The sequence below is a fragment of the Kockovaella imperatae genome (assembly GCF_002102565.1).
Source record: "Kockovaella imperatae strain NRRL Y-17943 chromosome Unknown BD324scaffold_5, whole genome shotgun sequence".
NCBI classification, from domain to species: Eukaryota; Fungi; Basidiomycota; class Tremellomycetes; order Tremellales; family Cuniculitremaceae; genus Kockovaella; species Kockovaella imperatae.
The window spans coordinates 248,484-263,575 of NW_019028945.1; the positions used below are offsets into that span (position 1 = coordinate 248,484).

At 51.9% G+C, this 15,092-nt stretch overlaps 7 protein-coding genes across 7 annotated transcripts; 4 read left to right on the plus strand and 3 right to left on the minus strand.

The window, feature by feature from the left end:
• The first annotated feature begins 213 nt into the window (after positions 1 to 213).
• BD324DRAFT_622660 (CRAL-TRIO domain-containing protein) lies at positions 214 to 1,896 on the plus strand. The gene is made up of 6 exons (XM_022015496.1): positions 214 to 449; positions 501 to 642; positions 692 to 804; positions 860 to 1,124; positions 1,179 to 1,599; positions 1,657 to 1,896. Exons 1-6 carry the CDS (start codon positions 268 to 270, stop codon positions 1,695 to 1,697), a joined length of 1,164 nt encoding a protein of 387 aa, XP_021871607.1. The 5' UTR covers positions 214 to 267; the 3' UTR covers positions 1,698 to 1,896.
• A 782-nt stretch (positions 1,897 to 2,678) lies between these two features.
• BD324DRAFT_388584 (hypothetical protein) lies at positions 2,679 to 3,134 on the minus strand. The gene has a single exon (XM_022012654.1). It carries the CDS (start codon positions 3,095 to 3,097, stop codon positions 2,846 to 2,848), a length of 252 nt encoding a protein of 83 aa, XP_021871608.1. The 5' UTR covers positions 3,098 to 3,134; the 3' UTR covers positions 2,679 to 2,845.
• Positions 3,135 to 3,239: 105 nt separating this feature from the next.
• On the plus strand, positions 3,240 to 4,639 carry BD324DRAFT_578379 (hypothetical protein; the record flags this gene model as incomplete). Its single annotated transcript, XM_022013318.1, has 3 exons — positions 3,240 to 4,126; positions 4,175 to 4,443; positions 4,491 to 4,639. The coding sequence occupies 3 exons, from the start codon at positions 3,240 to 3,242 to the stop codon at positions 4,637 to 4,639; spliced, it is 1,305 nt and encodes a 434-aa protein (XP_021871609.1).
• BD324DRAFT_622664 (hypothetical protein) lies at positions 4,635 to 5,174 on the minus strand. The gene is made up of 3 exons (XM_022015497.1): positions 5,047 to 5,174; positions 4,811 to 5,005; positions 4,635 to 4,765 (listed from the first exon to the last, which is right to left on the minus strand). The coding sequence occupies exons 2-3, from the start codon at positions 4,930 to 4,932 to the stop codon at positions 4,660 to 4,662; spliced, it is 228 nt and encodes a 75-aa protein (XP_021871610.1). The 5' UTR covers positions 4,933 to 5,005; positions 5,047 to 5,174; the 3' UTR covers positions 4,635 to 4,659.
• Positions 5,175 to 5,372: 198 nt separating this feature from the next.
• Positions 5,373 to 11,906, plus strand: BD324DRAFT_650190 (hypothetical protein; the record flags this gene model as incomplete). The annotated part of the gene is made up of 15 exons (XM_022018114.1): positions 5,373 to 5,743; positions 5,792 to 6,206; positions 6,242 to 6,537; positions 6,587 to 7,299; positions 7,347 to 8,105; positions 8,163 to 8,316; positions 8,363 to 8,661; positions 8,716 to 8,843; positions 8,888 to 9,021; positions 9,067 to 9,347; positions 9,402 to 10,825; positions 10,874 to 11,017; positions 11,066 to 11,195; positions 11,236 to 11,306; positions 11,352 to 11,906. The coding sequence occupies 15 exons, from the start codon at positions 5,373 to 5,375 to the stop codon at positions 11,904 to 11,906; spliced, it is 5,874 nt and encodes a 1,957-aa protein (XP_021871611.1).
• A 34-nt stretch (positions 11,907 to 11,940) lies between these two features.
• Positions 11,941 to 14,278, minus strand: BD324DRAFT_622668 (hypothetical protein). The gene is made up of 6 exons (XM_022015498.1): positions 14,221 to 14,278; positions 13,713 to 14,173; positions 13,469 to 13,619; positions 13,234 to 13,415; positions 12,796 to 13,195; positions 11,941 to 12,732 (listed from the first exon to the last, which is right to left on the minus strand). The coding sequence occupies exons 2-6, from the start codon at positions 13,861 to 13,863 to the stop codon at positions 12,027 to 12,029; spliced, it is 1,590 nt and encodes a 529-aa protein (XP_021871612.1). The 5' UTR covers positions 13,864 to 14,173; positions 14,221 to 14,278; the 3' UTR covers positions 11,941 to 12,026.
• On the plus strand, positions 14,118 to 15,091 carry BD324DRAFT_622670 (RNA polymerase, subunit omega/K/RPB6). Its single transcript, XM_022015499.1, has 5 exons — positions 14,118 to 14,384; positions 14,431 to 14,524; positions 14,593 to 14,729; positions 14,795 to 14,907; positions 14,962 to 15,091. Exons 1-5 carry the CDS (start codon positions 14,314 to 14,316, stop codon positions 15,009 to 15,011), a joined length of 465 nt encoding a protein of 154 aa, XP_021871613.1. The 5' UTR covers positions 14,118 to 14,313; the 3' UTR covers positions 15,012 to 15,091.
• The last annotated feature ends 1 nt before the right edge of the window (position 15,092 follows it).

Consider the following 15,092-nt stretch of genomic DNA (forward strand, 5'->3'; position numbering starts at 1 on the left):
GAGGTAGAATGAACGATTGCGTTCAGATTATCATTGGACACATGCATGAACAGCTGTCCCATCCGTACTTTGCTCGCCCTGCCTGTGCAGCCAGCTTTGAGTAACGGGTATATTGTGGCTCTGCCACAACTGAAGATGTGTTTGTGTTAGACGCTCCCCGAGCGGCCGACGATCGGCAAAAACAAAAATGACGCAGATTGATTTGAACCGTCACCAGAATTCCACTATCTCGATCCGACAGGTTGTCTCTCTCACTATCACTTCACGATGCAAGCAGAACCTCCCTCAACATCGACCAAGACATGGCAGTATCCATCTGGTCAACTGGGCCATTTGACAGAGAGTCAACAGCAAGCTTTGGACAAATTCAAGCAGCTTTTGGCGGAAAAGGGCACGTACACCCCGTCATCCGAGGGCAAGCGGCCCTCCCATAGCGATGCTATACTGCTGTGAGATAGGTTGAGATAGAGGGAGATGGAAGACTGATTGCTCCTCTTCAGTCGGTTCCTTCGAGCTCGCAAATTTGACCCGCCAGCTGCGGTCAAGCAGTTCAGCGAGACTGAGGAATGGAGGAAGACCCTCCGGGTCGATGAAGTGTTTGACTCGATCGACGTGGATGAGTATGAGGAAACTCGCCGATTGGTGAGTATATCTCTTTTCAAGCCATGGAAGCGACTGACCGCTCCCTTAGTATCCTCAATGGGTAGGGCGGCGAGACAAGAGAGGTTTCCCGGTCTACGTCTTTGAAGTCGGCCACCTTGACCCCTCGGAGGTCTCGGCAACGGACAAATCCAAGAGCTTGAAGTGAGGAGCCAGCAAGGGGAAGACTGTCAAACTGACTGACATATCATGTGTACAGGAAATTCGAATCAGGTCACGGCGATTCTTCCGCCCACATGCTTCGCCTCATCTCACTATATGAGCATCTCGTCGGATTCGTCTCTCCCTGGTGCACGGCCGAGCCGACCAGACCCTATGCCAAGACCGCGGCGATGACTCAGTCTTGCAACATCATAGATGTATCAGATCTTGGAATCCGAAAAGCTTACAGCTTGAGGAGTCACCTCCAGGATTCCAGTGCCCTTTCAACAAAGCATTATCCAGAGACACTCGACAAGATCTTTGTGCGTCATTTACGCTTTTGAAGTGATTCCTCTGACGCTCCACGCTTTCCACAGGTCATTGGTGCTCCCTCATTCTTCGACACTCTTTGGTCATGGATCAAAAACTGGCTGGATCCTGTCGTGGCCTCCAAAGTATTCATCCTGCCATCTAAAGACCTCTTCGCCAAACTCTCGGAGCATATCGACCCGGAGAATATTCCCAAGAAGTATGGTGGACAGCTAGATTGGAAATGGGGAGATCTTCCAAATTACGACCCCGCGTTATTGAAGCTGGTGGACCCCGTCCAGGAAGAGCTCACTTTACCCATTGGACCAACGCGTTGGGAAGAAGGAGATGATGGAGAAATGGTCCTCGTCGCTACAGGGACCAAAGATGGCGAGCCACGCAGAGAAAAGGTGTTGAAATTGAAGAGCAAGTACGATGATGTCTTATTCTTCAAGCCGTCAAAGGATGCCACTCAGGAGCAGGGGAGCGGTGCGCCAGACCAAGAGGAGGAGCTTCCCCGACCATCGACTGACAGTCAGACACCAGCAGCACCGACCACGGCTGGTCCGCCGGTCACGAAAGCTTGAAGTTGTATGACGCAGGAATAAGACTTAAAGGTCTGCCAGCAGCTCGTGTTCGGCATGGTCTCCGCTGTGGTTGTCCTGGGATGCGCGAAGAACTGGATCTGGCCTAGGACATGGCTGCACCAAAGGTCTCAGAGGACTCAAGAGACTCGTTGAGTAGAGCAACGACTTGGAAATGAGACATGCATCGCACTCGTCACGTCACGGTGACCAATCTCAAGTCCGATCATTCTTAGGTCACAAAGCAGCTTGGCAAGTATTACTTACTGTGGAGCTCGGGAGCTTGGGCTCCGAAGAATCTCTAACAAATACTGCTCGCAGGTCTCACAACTCGGCGCGTGAGTCTCGACACATTCCTGAGAGGGACGCACAAAGTGACTGGAGCAATATCTGTGACGCCACCTTTGAGCCTCAACTCCTTCGCCTTGCATGAAAGGAGAGAAGTCGTTGTGCTCGTTGGTCTTGCCGCTGAATCGGTCACTCACATTAGGATCAATACTGAATTGCACTTCTGAGAGATAACATATTCGCCTGCCTAAAACACACACGTCAGGGGCCGCGGCAACTGATTCTTCTTCAAATCTAGCATGAGCGACGCAGCTTCCACCTCCAAAGCCTCTTCGTGGTGGGAAGGAACTCGCTCCAATGCCTCGAAATGGTGGTCACGAAGAAGCTGCAAGCCCCTGCTAATCGCTGCTGGGGCGGCAGCTGTCACTGCTACACTGTCACTGCTACAGCTCTCGTCGCACGGCCCGGCTGCTTCACCTTTGAGCTCCCCGGCCAAGCTCTCGGAGAGAGTGCCTCGGCTTTCAGCATGACGAACTCGGCGATTGGTGACTCACTCTTGTCAATCCCCAAACTCATAGTTCAGGCCGTGGACCACTGTCTTGACCCCCCTCAGACCTTTGAGATTTGCAAGTCTGGCGCTGTGATTGGATCAAATCCGGAAGAGATTGCGGATACGGGCTCGACAATATCTGTATCAGTCTATCCAGGCGACTGGATATCATTCATTCATGCTGATCAGACAGCTGATATGAGTGACCGTGGGCTCTGGTTCTTAAGAAAGGTGAGTGCAAAGGCGCGATCTTGACGAAGATACCAATTACGTCCTCAGTGTACTGCTGGTGTGAATGGACATCTGACCGAGTCTAACCCAGGCACTCTCGTACTTCCCCCACAAGGCTTCTCTCATGGCGGACTTGCAAAAGGCTCCGATAGTTGCCCAGGACCTGGTCAGTCGACTTTCGGGCCAGGAATCGACGCAGCCCCAGACGGATCTCCGTATGTGTTCTGCGGAATGCCTGCTGTTCTACACGAGTCCGAAATAGCTCACTGGGTGAGAAACACGCTGTCATCCGAGGCGGCAGATATAAGCAGATGAACACTCTAAGAGAGTGCATAGACGTCGCTTGGCTCCTTGGGCGACGGCACCCCGCCTCGAACGAAATGCATGTGCCACATCGTTTTTAAATTAGACCTCGCGACTTGCTGAGTGTGTTATTGCATCGACTTACTAGCCCCTTCCAGCTCCTCGACCAGATCATGTCCACCAAGAGGCAGAATGCCGGGCCGTCGAGCGTGCAGAAGAGAACTCGTTTCGCATCTCCCCCACCTGGTCGAAACGGCGAATCATCTCGACAATCACCAGAGATCGCCGACGATTTGTTAGAGGAGGATCTTCAACAAGGCTCGAAGGCCGCCAAATCTAGGTCTCGTAAACAGATCAAAGACGTTGACGGGTACGGATCTGACTCGTCTAATGACGAGGAGAGTGTTGTACCGAGTCGGAGACCAGGAGCCAAGGCGGACGATGACGATGTGGACATGTTCGCCGATGAGCCAGAGGAGAAAGCAGACAAAGGCAAAGGCAAGGACAAGGAGAAAGAGTTCATGTCGCTGGATGAAATTGAAGGTCAGGAATTTGATCGGACCAGACGAGGAGGGTCTAGTACGGCCGGTGACGATTCTGATGATGAGGAGACCATGGCGGCTAAACGGAAACAGGGCTTGGACGGGGACATGGGCATCGACTTGACGCCATTCAACATGAAGTCTGAGATGGAGGAAGGAAGATTCACAGCGGACGGAGAGAGCTACGTCGCAAACGCAAAGGATCCCAACGACAAACACGATGTGTGGCTGGAAGATGTAGATGAGGAAGCGATGCAGAAGGCGAGGAAAGCACACAAAGAGCGTGAGAGGATAGAAAGAGAACTGGAAGAGAAAGAAGCCGAAGCAAACGAGGGCACGAATAAGGAGAAGGAGAATACGCTGCTGAGGGAGGCTGTCGAGCTAATGGGGCGAGGAGAAACGATACTCGAAGCTCTGCAGAGGCATGCTGCTGAGGAGAAGAAGAAAGAGGCAGAGGCGGGCGGGAAGAAGAAGACTTGGGCGGAGAGGCAGAAAGAACGCAAAGCTAGCGGCAAACAGTGAGCGTTGTGCTGTTGTCTCTACCACACAGACTGATCGACTCGCAGAGCCGACTCCAATCCTTTCACTCGGCTGTCAAATATTGTCTCGGATCTGACCTCAATTGGACATCTAGACGTGTACTCTCTATCAAGGGAGTCAATCCAGCGAATGCTGCCTGCTCCTCCAGCGCCTTCGTCGAGCTCGAATGGAATGCCAGTAGAGCATATCGAGCGTGTAGCGCCGGCTGATAGTCGTCAATTCCAATACCGCTTCTCGATGAAGTATTTGCAGTCTATGCCTGAAGCAAATCGACCTGTGGAAAGAGAGGTTTTTGGTGAGGATTGTCCTGTAAATGTGGAGTTGAGGCTGATGTGATCCTAGGCCCGTTCGCCGTTGGCCAGCTGAAACAATGGAGAAATACAGGGTTCTTCGGCGGACCAGCTTGTGAGAATGTGGAGCTGAGAGTAGCACCGGAAGCTGGAATGGAAGCAACAGCTTGGGGTCCATGGGACCAGGTCGTCGGTCCCTAGCATTTTTGCATCTATGCATATCATCTGTCCTTTTTGCTCTCCGCTGCTGCGCTCGTTGGAGGGTCCACATCTACTGGCGGCATGTTGTCCGGTCTTGTCTGCACTTTGCTGATCTCCGCGATGAACCTATGGCGTCGTCAGTGGTTAAGATGATTCGCCAAGACAGCTAACCAAAGCATTGAGAACCAAAATAAGGAGGTGACTCCTAGTAACAGCAAGACGTGCTTGTTCCAGGAGGTCAAGACGGCCAGAGCGAAGAGTATTACAAGAAGGAGAAAGAAACAGATGTTCATAGCTTTGAGCGACGTGAGCTCATGTAACTATCGTGAAACGCTTACCCATCACCACGGAAGCATTGACGCCTGGCTATACGTATCAGCGCTGCAGGGGGTGACCTTGATACCCACCTCGAAGACTGATTTGACGATGTCCGAGACAAATCCTCCATTCTGACTGCTAGCAACCGCTGAGCTGCTGCTACTTTGTGCGTTATCACTCATTGCTGCTTGACCCGATGCTCCTCATCAATACCTCTTGGAGACTGGGATATAGCTGCGACAGTTCGTTGGGAAGACGCGGAGATCAGCGAATCTCCGTGTTTCATCTTTGGAATTTTTCAGAACCAAGCATGAATGTCAAATGTCTGATTGTACCACATCATCTCGCTCTGTATCCACTAGTCACGGTGTGAACGGCTCGGTCGCCATCCAACAGGTGGTCATCGACAGGCATTATGTCGTCCTTGGCCGCTCAACTGCAGGGCATTGCCTCGCTGGACGCTTCTCGTCTGACCTCACGAACCGGAGCTCCGACCTCAAAGTCATACCTATTTCCTCCTAAAGTAGCGGCCGATCATGACCTGGACACGATCTACGCTCTGGGACTCTCCGGATACGAAGAGCTGCTGGCTTTGGACCCTTCTTTTGAGGAGTTTGAGGACGATCTCTTCTCTGAGCAGGCTAAGCGGACAGACCGAATGATCTTGAACGCAGAGGAGAACCAGAAGCTCGATGCTGTCCTTGAGCGGTGTCTTTGGCGATTGAGTAGATGGATCGGTGTCATGGCAGGAGGAAGGTGTATCGAATGGCTGGTCAGACGTTTCAGGTGAGCAGCCCCAACGCTATGATGTAAAGAATGCTGAACGGCCTTCAGGGTACATGAAATGAACGCCGAAATCGTTCTGCAGGTCTTCTACCCCTATCATTCCACGCCGAACTTTGCTCGAATGCTTGCCATACTTTCGATCCCAAACCAGTCAGCATACCACGCCCCATTCAATCCTCTGGGCAAGGATGCGCAAGCTGTTCCTCGATCATACATCGCCGCGGCCATCTCACCAGAGAAGGATCGCTCCCTTCGGTTGCTGGAGGATGTTCTGAGCCTTCTCAAACGAGCACATAAAGAGGGTGCGCTCTACCGCGGCTTGATGACTTTCTGGTCCGGCACGCTAGTCGATCTCCTAGATCGTTATCAGGCTGGGAAGAAAGTGCTAGAGGGCCTAGTCAAGCTTCTGGTGGAGAGCTTCGTGGACATTCTGACCATGAAGAATGGTGGGCCGGACCTCAATGTGAGCAACACGCCACAATGTCCCTAACTATTTAGGCATCCATTTATCCGCCTTTGATTCTCCTGACCCGGACGGTCCGGTTGGCCGATGAAGTCTTTCTTGTTTTGTTGGACGCCATAATGACCCCGAATACCGGCGCAGATCCGACTCAAAGGGTATTCACTCTACTGTTCGTTCTGGAAGACCGGGGCGCGTGGACTTTGGAGCTTGGAGAACAGGGCGTCGAGAAACTTGGCAGGGTCAAGCAGCTCGGAGAAATCCTACTGGGCGCCAGGCAGCGATACGGCTTCGATAATGCTTTGGCTACCATTCTCCGGATCATGTCCTCGAAGTCAGTTTTTTGTTGGATCTGACCGAATTGTGACTAATAGCAGCAGTAGCGATTCTTTCGCACCTCACCTTGACAAGTTGATCGATAATATGGAGCTATCAGCGCCGCTGGTTGAGGTCGTTGCCACAGGGCTCGCCAAACACTCATCGGCTGAGAGCGAGGATCTGCTGGGCAAGCTTCGCGAAAAGTACCCAGCGATTGTCGACAGGGTTGTCACCGTCCAGCAAGGCGAGAACCATCGTCAGGAGATGTCTACGGTTCCAAAAACTGAGATCTTCGGAGCCGATGTCGCAGCTCGTATCCGGGGTGTCAACGAGCTCTTCGCGAACCAGAACCAGCAAGATTCGGATACGGTACGAGAAATCATCCTTACTCGCTTAAGATATGATGAACCGGAAGTGTTGAGTACTATCTACAAGCACACCGACGGACTGTCCTCCATTTTGAAGGATGACTCTTCATATCTTGATGCGGTGGCGCCTGCCTTCAGTGGACACCGCACTGATGCACGAGTCGCCCGGGTTCATCTAGCGTTCGCCTGCAATCAATACTGCTCCTCAAACGACACCAGGATCGACGTTTTCAAACGCCTCATCTTTCCGGCATTGCTGGTTCAGTCTGAACCAGCGTTGCTCGACGAGGATTGCTGGAGCGTGATACAGAATTCAAGTTGGGGAAAATTGAGCTTGGCCAGAGCTTGTCATGGGTTCTCGCAGAGCGTCACGCCAGAGACCCTTCAATCAGCTGCGCAGGAGCTTTCCGGTGTGTAGAATTCCATTTTTGCATTGAGCACGACTAACACATCGCAGGAGCCATCATCAAGTCTGAGACGCACAGAGATCTGATCGACTTCGTGTTCACTCAATTGAGCTCATCGCATACCCCTTCAAAGCTGCTTGCGCACTTGATTTTGATATGCCTCATCATCACGACGTCTGAGTCGGAGCTTGGCCATCGCACTCTGTCATACCTCTCGAGGCTTCAAACCGATATCAAATACCAAGATATAGGCGAGTCAACCGACCCAATGTCCCCCTTACTCCTTCGGGCTGTGTGCGAGCGGCCACGGGACAAAACGACAGCGACACGATTGCAACTTGCTTTATACGCTGCTCTGTCGACTATAAAGCGAGTAGAAACAAACGACATCTCAATCGTCAATCCTCAGTTTCAGGGAATCTCTTGTCAAACGTTCGCGACGTCGCTCTATGCCCTGTCAAATTCGGACATTCTGCCTGTCCAGCTCTCTCAGGCTATCCTAAGATCGGTTCTTACTCAGCTACGGGACGATGCTTTGATCTTCCTGGCGTCAGTCTGGACGGCTGGGCCTCGACACGCCCGAGTGGCAGCGCTGAGACATGCGCTAAGCTATCTAAACGCTCAGTCTTCCAGCGGCAGGGAGAAACTGGACTTCCAATTGATCATACCGGCTTTGCTTGTGGCCATGCAGGACAAGTCTAAAGACGTCAGAACTGCCGCCGTAGGTCTCCTTGAGAAGGTATCGGGTGTGGTGGAGGACGGAGGCTCGGAGACCTACGCCCTGAACTCAATTTACGGAGCCCGATCAGGTGCGCCAGTCTGTAACACATCGCTCTGTGGCAATCGTGCTGACGTGGGCCCCACAGAAAAAGTACAATTGCTGCGGCAGTCTGATCTTAAGGTCTACCTCGAGAGTCTCACCGCCCAATCGGCAGAGATCATTCTAGATCCTGGGCACCTGAAAGTTGTCCACGCAAAACACCTGGGAGGACATCATGGCAGCACGCGCAAAAACTCGACGTAAGTCCAATATCTCTAACCCCTGGCTATGACTGAAAGCCACCAGTCACCGTCGTGCGGTCATCTCAGCTCTCGCATCGCATATTCAGGCATGGTCGAGCATTAACGCTCGATTGGCACTGCTTTCGAGTCTGGAAGATATACCAGATACGACCGTCTTTGAGGAGATTTTGCCACTCCTGTCTAGCTCGCAGGAGCTCGAGTGGGTGTCTGGCCTTGCGTTAGAGAGTCGAGCACGATACTTGGGACTCCTTTTCAAGACATTGACTCGAATGACGATGAGTCAGCTCACAGAAGAGAGCGCTGGCTGGATCTGCTTGCGTGATCTGCTTACCCAGCATGGTGGTAGGTCAAGACCGAGACTGGTGGACTGCAAATTCTGAATATTGACGACATTAGACCTCGCTCCAGTCTTGCGTTCTTTGCTGTTCAAGAGACTGCAAATTGGCGTCTTTGAAGGCCTCCGCTCACATCTGAAAGTGTTGTTCGTCACCGCCCTACTTGATTCTTTGCACGATGAGCACAAGGTGAGCTCAGGATGAACTGTACTCCTGAGCTGACCTGCCCATAGCATGACTCCGTTGAGACCGTGGAAGCACTTCGCACCTTAAAGATGGACTCTCCATTGCTGCAAGAGCTATTGCAGAACCTATGTCAAGCAATGGAGACATCGCACAATAGAAAGAGGCAGAAGCAAGAGACGAAGTCAGTGTTGCTGGAGCGCGACGAGCCGATTCTGACACAAACCAGGTCTCATGCTGACAAAAGCGAACAAAGTTTGGACGATCTCACAGTCCTCATCGACTCTCGAGATTGGAATGCCATTCCTGGACCCGCTGCACCCCTCGTTGCGACACTGATGAACGTTCTCTCATCCCTTTTGGCGAAGAGACAAGGTGTCAAGAAGGGCATCGATTACCTGGAGCAGGAGATTCTTGGGGCTATCTTGTCCTTACTGGAGGCACTGACCGATGCGGAGGAACTAAACAAAGCTCATGTTGGGATCGAAGTTATCATTAAGGTCATCCGCGGTGAGTCAGGTAGGACGCAGCCCCGGAGATAGATTCTCATATCTGTCTTCTCAGCCTCGAACAACCCGCGAACATCTCAACGGTCTCTTTTGGTCATCTCTGAGCTCGCCCGTTTCATCCCTGAATCAGTGCTGCACAACGTCATGCCCATCTTCACCTTCATGGGAGCCAGCGATTTTCAGCGAGATGACGCCTATAGCTTCAGCGTTGTTGAAAAAACCATATCCAAGATCATCCCTGTCCTTATATCTTCACTCAAGACAAAGGATCTGGATAGGTTGGAGCTATACAAGGAGGCTCTACCCATTATGAGCATCTTCACGGATATGGCTGGTCGACTGCCGAGACATCGAACTCTGCCATTCTTCATTCACCTCGTCAAATCTCTCGATACCGGATACTTCCTTCCTGCCATTGCAATTCTTCTCGTCGATCGAGCGACCACTAAGAGCGGAAGAGGTGGACAGTCATCAGCTCTGGCGTTGGAGCTCCCAATTAGTGTCACAACGTCATTTTCCATCGAGGATCAGTTGCTGGCCCTTCAAGAAGTCGTCAAGGAGACTCGTCGACTATGCCACGCGCCAGATACCGCTTTGGTTTCGCAGAACAACCAAGACAATCTTGCGGATCGCACGACGAAGCAGATCAACGCCATGTTATCCTTCACGCTCACCCTTCTAAGCCGATTGGCTGGCAAGTCCTGCGATCAAACAGTCGTACAGGAGATTGTATCGTCCCTGGTCGAACTCGCTGGACTCGACCGGGATGGCGTCACTCATATCGAGCCTGTTCTGGCCGCTGCGATGCAGCTACTGTCAGCGGACAACTTTTTCAAGGTTGTCCTTGCCGCCATTGCGTCCAACGACAACCAATATTCCGAGATGGGTCTCAAAGTATTCAACGAGCGGCTTCCGCTCGTCAAGACTGAAGTCAGATCACGTAACGCCTCCGTCCTTGGCGACATCGTCAAAGCTGCCAGCGAGCGTCTCTCAGATCCAGTCACCGTCAGCTCCGCGCTTGCCGCTATTCAAGCTGTGGTCGTCAGCGCAAAGGACAACTCCGAAGATGTTTACTTTGCTCAGGTTGTGCCGAGCCTTCTCAAAATCATCTCCAACCTTCAGGGCAGACATCTCACCGTCGCATCACTTAATCTCCTCGACGCCCTTGTCAAGCAACTCGGCTCGAGGATCATACCTTCTATTCAGGGTATTGTCGATCTTGGCCTTAAACTTCTCCAGTCTTCGTCCGATACGATGATGCGGGAGACTACAGGTGTGCTGGGTACTCTGTTGAGTACGGTTCCGACCTTTATCTCATCTAAGCAGATGCACTCTGTACTCGCCACCTGTCTGGAACATTACAATAGGGATCCTACGACAATGGCTGGACTGATGTCTGTCACCGCGAAGAAAGTGCCTACAAAGTCGCTATTCCCAATCATGATGGAAATGTGGAAGTCGGTCAAGGAGTCGCAACTTGTGAGATTTTTCTAGCTTTGTGCAATGCGTGGTTCTGATACACTCCAGATACCGTTTTTCGAAGTCTTGAGATTGGCACTGAAGAATGCCGATCGACCGGGTCTAGCCACTCTAACCAAGAAGACCTTTGCGCTATTCCTAGAGGTCTTTGATTTGCCATGGAAGTTGGAAAGCAAGGCATTTGATCAAGACGTGCGTTACCTGTATTTCGTCGAGTGGCTTCAGTTGACGATGTAGCAGGTCATTGACACCATCGAAGCATCCGCGATTTCCTCCTTCCTGGAATTTGTGACTAAGCTCAACGAAGCGACCTTCCGACCACTGTTCACCAGACTCTTCGACTGGTCAGTCATTGATCTAGAAGGACAGGGTGAGTGCTTTCTTTAAGTTGCCTGTTTGACACATTTAAGATGAGCAACATCTCATCCGGCGCAAGGTCGTTCTGTTCAAGGTCATGCTCGGTCTGCTTCAGCGCTTCAAAGTGAGTCAATTTTTGCCCACTCGAATCCCCCACTGACAGCCGCAGAACTTGCTTTCGCCGTATATTGGTATCTTATTGCCCCACGTCCAAGAACTTTTGGCGTCTTTCGCATCAGGCGACCTGACCGACGTTCGACTCTGGCAACTGGTGTTGGAGACCATGGGCAAATCTTTCGCAGTGGACGATGGAGCCTACTGGTCGGATGGGTCTGTACTCAAGATCATCCCCTCGCTCGTGCCACAACTGGGCGCAGGTACCAGACTGGCTATTCAGAGCCAAGCAGATCGATCTGTATCTCAATGTTTGGCCTCCCTGGCTGAAAGCACGACATCGGAAACGGTCCTCAAAGCGCTCAATACCGCTATCTGCCTCCAGACACGGGACGACGATGCTCAGGTTCGAATGGCTGCATTGCACGCTCTGGACGGCATTTGGGAAGTTCAGGGCGAAGAATTGGTGGCTTTCGTTGCTGAGACTGTTGGCGATTACTTGTCAGAGCTGCTCGAAGATGAGAATAGCGATGTGGTGGCAATGGCTAGGAGAGTTCTGGGCAGGATCGAGAAGGCTTCCGGAGCAGATGTTGAGGAGTATCTTGAGTGAATCTTGTGTTGTGCGGTAATTCGATCGATGCATGAGATCAACTTCAAGAGATACAACAACAACACAGAGGATGAACTGTATGCTCCAGCCAAGTGCTTCACGCCGTCCTCCGACCTATGCTCACCAGCCTCCACCGCCAACTTTGAGTCGCCTGTACTCTACCAACTCGCATTTCTTCTTTGAATCTCCTCCCCCTTCGACCTGGTCCTCATCGCTACCCGGTTGAGGGATCCGCAAGCGATAATAGTCTCCACTGTATGTGATAGCCACAAGCTGCATTTCAAAGCCGCCGAGACCAGCGTCATGGACTGTAGCCCCTTTGCTCGGGATATCAGATTCTCGAATCTCCATGAAGCGAGTCTCGGATGCGCCACGAGCGTGTTTGACAAATTCAGATGCCCGGCGTGAAAAAGTCGGCGTCGCTGTCCTGGATGTGCCATCGGATCCCAAACTCGCTCGTTCATCTCTTCCACCCATGGACAATGGGGTACAGGATCGCGTTTCGCTGAGACCTCGACCCGGAGGAGGCTGATCGCGCAGGGTCGAAGCAGCCTTGATGACTGGAGTGGATCCTTGCTCGGCCATATCTAAGGGTGTTCTAATCCAGCCGACCATAAATCTTTCAGACAATTCTTCATCTTCTCCTGTCATCGTGCTCGACAGCTTTGCGCTGGGTACACCGGCCGCATCGGCCGCAGCGCCCATAACGGAGCTGAAGGCGTGTGGGTTTTTGCGTGGTAGATGAAATTGCGCTATGGAGGCGGAAGAGGAAAAGTACTTTGGTAGAGGTAGATTTCGAGAGAGGATATGAGCAAGAGATGGATTTCTGGAAAACGGAAGAGGATGTGAGCACGTATCCCTGACGGCGCTGCCTCTGTCCTTGACGCACGATTTGATTTCTGACGGTGCTGTGGCCCAGACATGTACAGTGCCTTTATCGCTCCACCCGACCACTCGTCCTAAACCTTCCGCCGGTCGAGGCTCAAACCCTACACCCCACATTTCCGCTCTATCGACTCCCCGTCTCAATTCTTTTGAAAGAGACCCTCTAGTAATATCCCAAACTCGGATCAAAGTACCCCGCTCCGATGTCGTGATGATCTCCGTTCCATCCCGGGAGCATGCCAATGTCGATAAAGGATGCGTATGAGCAAGGATGATGGGAGATCGGAATGGAGCTGTACGAGATGAAGAGGCATGAGAAAGATGAATCAGCTGTACGTGTCCTGACTGTCGACCGGGCAGTACGAGTAGCGACGACCCATTTGACGTGGACAAAGCAATGAGACCTGTATAGTGTGAACGAAGATCCATAAAGATAACACACCATGCTCGTTGGAAGCCGTCTCCCATTCGCCAAACTTTCGAATCCAAAAGCCTCGTTTTTGAGATTGCACTTCTTTGCCCTTTGCACTGCTGACATTGATACCATACTCGAAGCCCATTGTCCGTCGAGATAGGACGATGCAAATGGTACCTTCTCGAAGTGCGATGCCGCGGATCCTCTCGCTGCGGCCCAGTCAGCATACACGTACGCGCTACTATACTTTGCTGACACACACCTGAACTCGAGCTCCGCAATTGCGCGGCCGACTCCATCATGAAAGATGACCGCTTTGTTTGGCGGATAAAGAGGCGAAGTCCCGCCACCTTGGAGGACCAGCAGAGGTGATTTTGGGACGATGATGGCCCGAGCAAGGGTACCGCTGAGACCTTAGAAGAGCAGAGGTGTCAATACTAGAGCTCGGGGATGATTGGTGGTGCCAAAGGCTTGTCTTCCTTGTTGTGGTTGCGGCGATGACTCACTTCGACGCCTTACAAGACCCAATGGACAAGCTCTCCATACTTCGTAGCCTCCTTCGAACGCTATAGCGAACAACTCTCCATCTTCTGAGAAATCTATAGAATGAACTATAGTTGGCTGAAGAGTCGAGACATGGTACCTCCCAAGTTGCATGTGGACGGCCAGGGAATGGCGCAAAGGGGATGAAAGGCACAGTCGAAGTCGAGCGGCCAGCGAGTCTACAGCGTGTCCACCAGTTGACGGCTCTCTCGGAGAGGTGTTATGAGCCGTCACTGTCAGACACAGGATGAGGTCACACCGATAGCTAGGTGTTTGAGTCGGTCGTCGCTACCTCCCACTACTGCTACAGCTTATGATGTATGAGAGTGATCTTTAAGGTCAAGCTCGTCGATCACATCTCGCGCGACGTTGGTGGCAAGTCACGTGATCGATTGTGAGATTTTTCCGAGAAGCACCAGCTGGGCTACGCCCATTACTTTGTATCCTTGTCGACCTTGCACATTTGCTCACAGGCATTCATTGTAGGCCCAAAGCATTGACCTGTGACTCTCTGCCTGGATCTTTGAAGAATCTTCGTCAGGAGTAAAGCCTCTTTCGAGCAGCATGTCGGACGACGAACGGATGGATATGGGCGGAGACGACTATCAGCAGGACTTTGACCCAGATGAGATGAAGTAGGTCGATGAACCGTTGTGCAGCGTGCAGAGCTGACTCGAGAAGCTACGAGGAGCTGGAGATGGAGCAAGAGAACAATGGTGAAGGAGGGGATGGAGAGCAAGTGGATGGTGAGGAAGTAGACGAGAAGATGATCATTGTGAGTGCAGTCGATATAAGGAGACTGCGCCGTTCTCCACGCTCAGACATGCTGATGGAGTACTGTAGGAATCCAATGCTCCTGGTGATGACGAGCGACAACGGATAGGCAAATCTGCCAAACCGAACGAGATCCGAGTGACGACTCCATACATGACAAAGTACGAGAGGGCGAGAGTGCTGGGGACCAGAGCTCTGCAGATCAGGTCAGTGTGCACATGGCTGATCATTGTTTCGCTGAGACATATCGCTGACTCTGGTGACTCTCCAGTATGAACGCGCCGGTGTTGGTGCCTGTTGAGAACGAGACCGACCCGTTAGAGATTGCATTAAAAGAGCTCAAAGCTCAGAAAATTCCTCTGGTGATCAGGCGATATTTACCGGGTGAGTGGGATCACACGTGTCGGACAATAAGATTGACAATGGTGTCTTCTGAAGACAACTCTTTTGAGGACTGGAAGGTCGAAGAGCTCATTCAACAGGAGTAGGTCTCGTTATTTTGAGCCTCCTTTTTCGTCTTGGGCATCGTAGATAATGCAGCTTGTAAATTGCATAATGTATCTGGTATT